The sequence below is a fragment of the Etheostoma cragini genome, unplaced genomic scaffold (assembly GCF_013103735.1).
Source record: "Etheostoma cragini isolate CJK2018 unplaced genomic scaffold, CSU_Ecrag_1.0 ScbMSFa_2220, whole genome shotgun sequence".
In the NCBI taxonomy this organism is placed as follows: Eukaryota; Metazoa; Chordata; class Actinopteri; order Perciformes; family Percidae; genus Etheostoma; species Etheostoma cragini.
Genome location: NW_023266359.1, coordinates 66,219 through 67,846, shown reverse-complemented (window position 1 = coordinate 67,846; position 1,628 = coordinate 66,219). Strand labels below are relative to the sequence as shown.

General features: G+C 45.0%; 1 protein-coding gene across 1 annotated transcript in view; it reads left to right on the top strand.

Annotated features, from left to right (window-relative positions):
• Positions 1–847, top strand: part of LOC117940326 (papilin-like) — an 8,155-nt gene extending 7,308 nt beyond the window's left edge. The window contains exon 6 of the mRNA XM_034865649.1: positions 587–847. Within this exon, the coding sequence (XP_034721540.1) occupies positions 587–674 (88 nt within the window). The 3' untranslated portion in view covers positions 675–847. The remainder of the gene's footprint in view (positions 1–586) is intronic.
• The last annotated feature ends 781 nt before the right edge of the window (positions 848–1,628 follow it).

Genomic DNA, 1,628 nt, shown 5'->3' with positions numbered 1-1,628 from the left:
CCCTTATGTAGACCAGAGGTAGTGTGGTCAGGCGGCCTTATGGGCTGTCAGAGGTAAACACGGGTCTGTCCCTTATGTGGACCAGAGGTAGTGTGGTCAGGCGGCCTTATCGGCTGTCAGAGGGAAACACGGGTCTGTCCCTTATGTAGACCCGAGGCCTTATCGGCTGTCAGAGGGAAACACGGGTCTGTCCCTTATGTAGACCCGAGGTAGTGTGGTCAGGCGGCCTTATCGGCTGTCAGAGGGAAACACGGGTCTGTCCCTTATGTAGACCAGAGGTAGTGTGGTCAGGCGGCCTTATCGGCTGTCAGAGGGAAACACGGGTCTGTCCCTTATGTAGACCCAAGGTAGTGTGGTCAGGCGGCCTTATCGGCTGTCAGAGGGAAACACGGGTCTGTCCCTTATGTGGACCAGAGGTAGTGTGGTCAGGCGGCCTGCATTGGCACCATGTGTCCTGCTCATGAAACTGGAGATGAGTAACCCAGACCCCCCTAGTTATAGTGAGCCCCCCCCACCGAATGTTGAAACGGGATTAGGCCCTTGATTCCACCTCTGACGTAACGTTGATATTTGTGTCTCTCTGCAGTGATAAGGAGGAGCTGCTTCCTGAAGATGATCATTCTTCTCTGGAGTCTCTGAGTGTCCCAGGCAGCCCCAAACTGGACAACGCTTAAAGGGGGGGACCACCCTGAGGGGGTTAGGGGTTTACTCTGGGGGTCCGGATCTTTAACCCGCTATACTCTGGATTCTCTCTGCAGACAGAAGTGTTGTATGTTTCCTTTGTGTCTTCGCTTGCTGCCTACCGTGATTCAATGATAATTTTGGGAACACAAATGATCGATTAAATCACCTTAAACTGTCATTTGAGGTCATTTATTACGTTTTCAGGGTCGCGTGGAATCTGCCGACACAGAACTTTCCCCAGATTGTAAACATAAAAATCAAACTTTGGCTGTTAAAACATCTCCTGTACTGCCGGAGATGTTTTACGTACTGCGGAGTTGCCACTACGGGGAAATGTAGCGCCATTTTTGCGATATATTTTTCTTCCTGAAACGTCGTCCCGCACCGTTCCCGATCACTCCGCGTGTTTTGATGTATTTTTTGTGCGTCTGTTGGTAAAGCTGCGTTACTAGTAGCGCGACAAAAAAATGTGGCCGAACATTAAGAATACGAATATTAAGTATGACAAATACAAGTCGGTGTGCCGATGCACGCTGAACAAATGGAAACTCCTGTTTCACCCCCGGGTTGTCTTCTCGGCAAAAGTGAAAATCAACACTTTTGTTTGTTTTGCTTTATATTTTTTATCACTTTTTCTTACGTTTTGGCACTTTTTTCAAAACTTTGTTCTTTTTCAATATTCAACCTTATGTAACCCTAACTTATTAACTTTAGTTTTACAGTTTTTTAATTTATGGTCAATAAACCTAATTTATAGTATTTTTACCTAATGTTTGAGTGAGAAAAGCAGAAATTAGGAATTATTGAGACTAAAATTAAAGGAATGGATGTTGATGATAATCACAGACTGGAATATGTCAACTTTTACTCAATACTATTTCAAAAACACTTCCATTCGTTTCACAATGCTATAAAATTGAATAAGACGCCCCAAAATATATGAA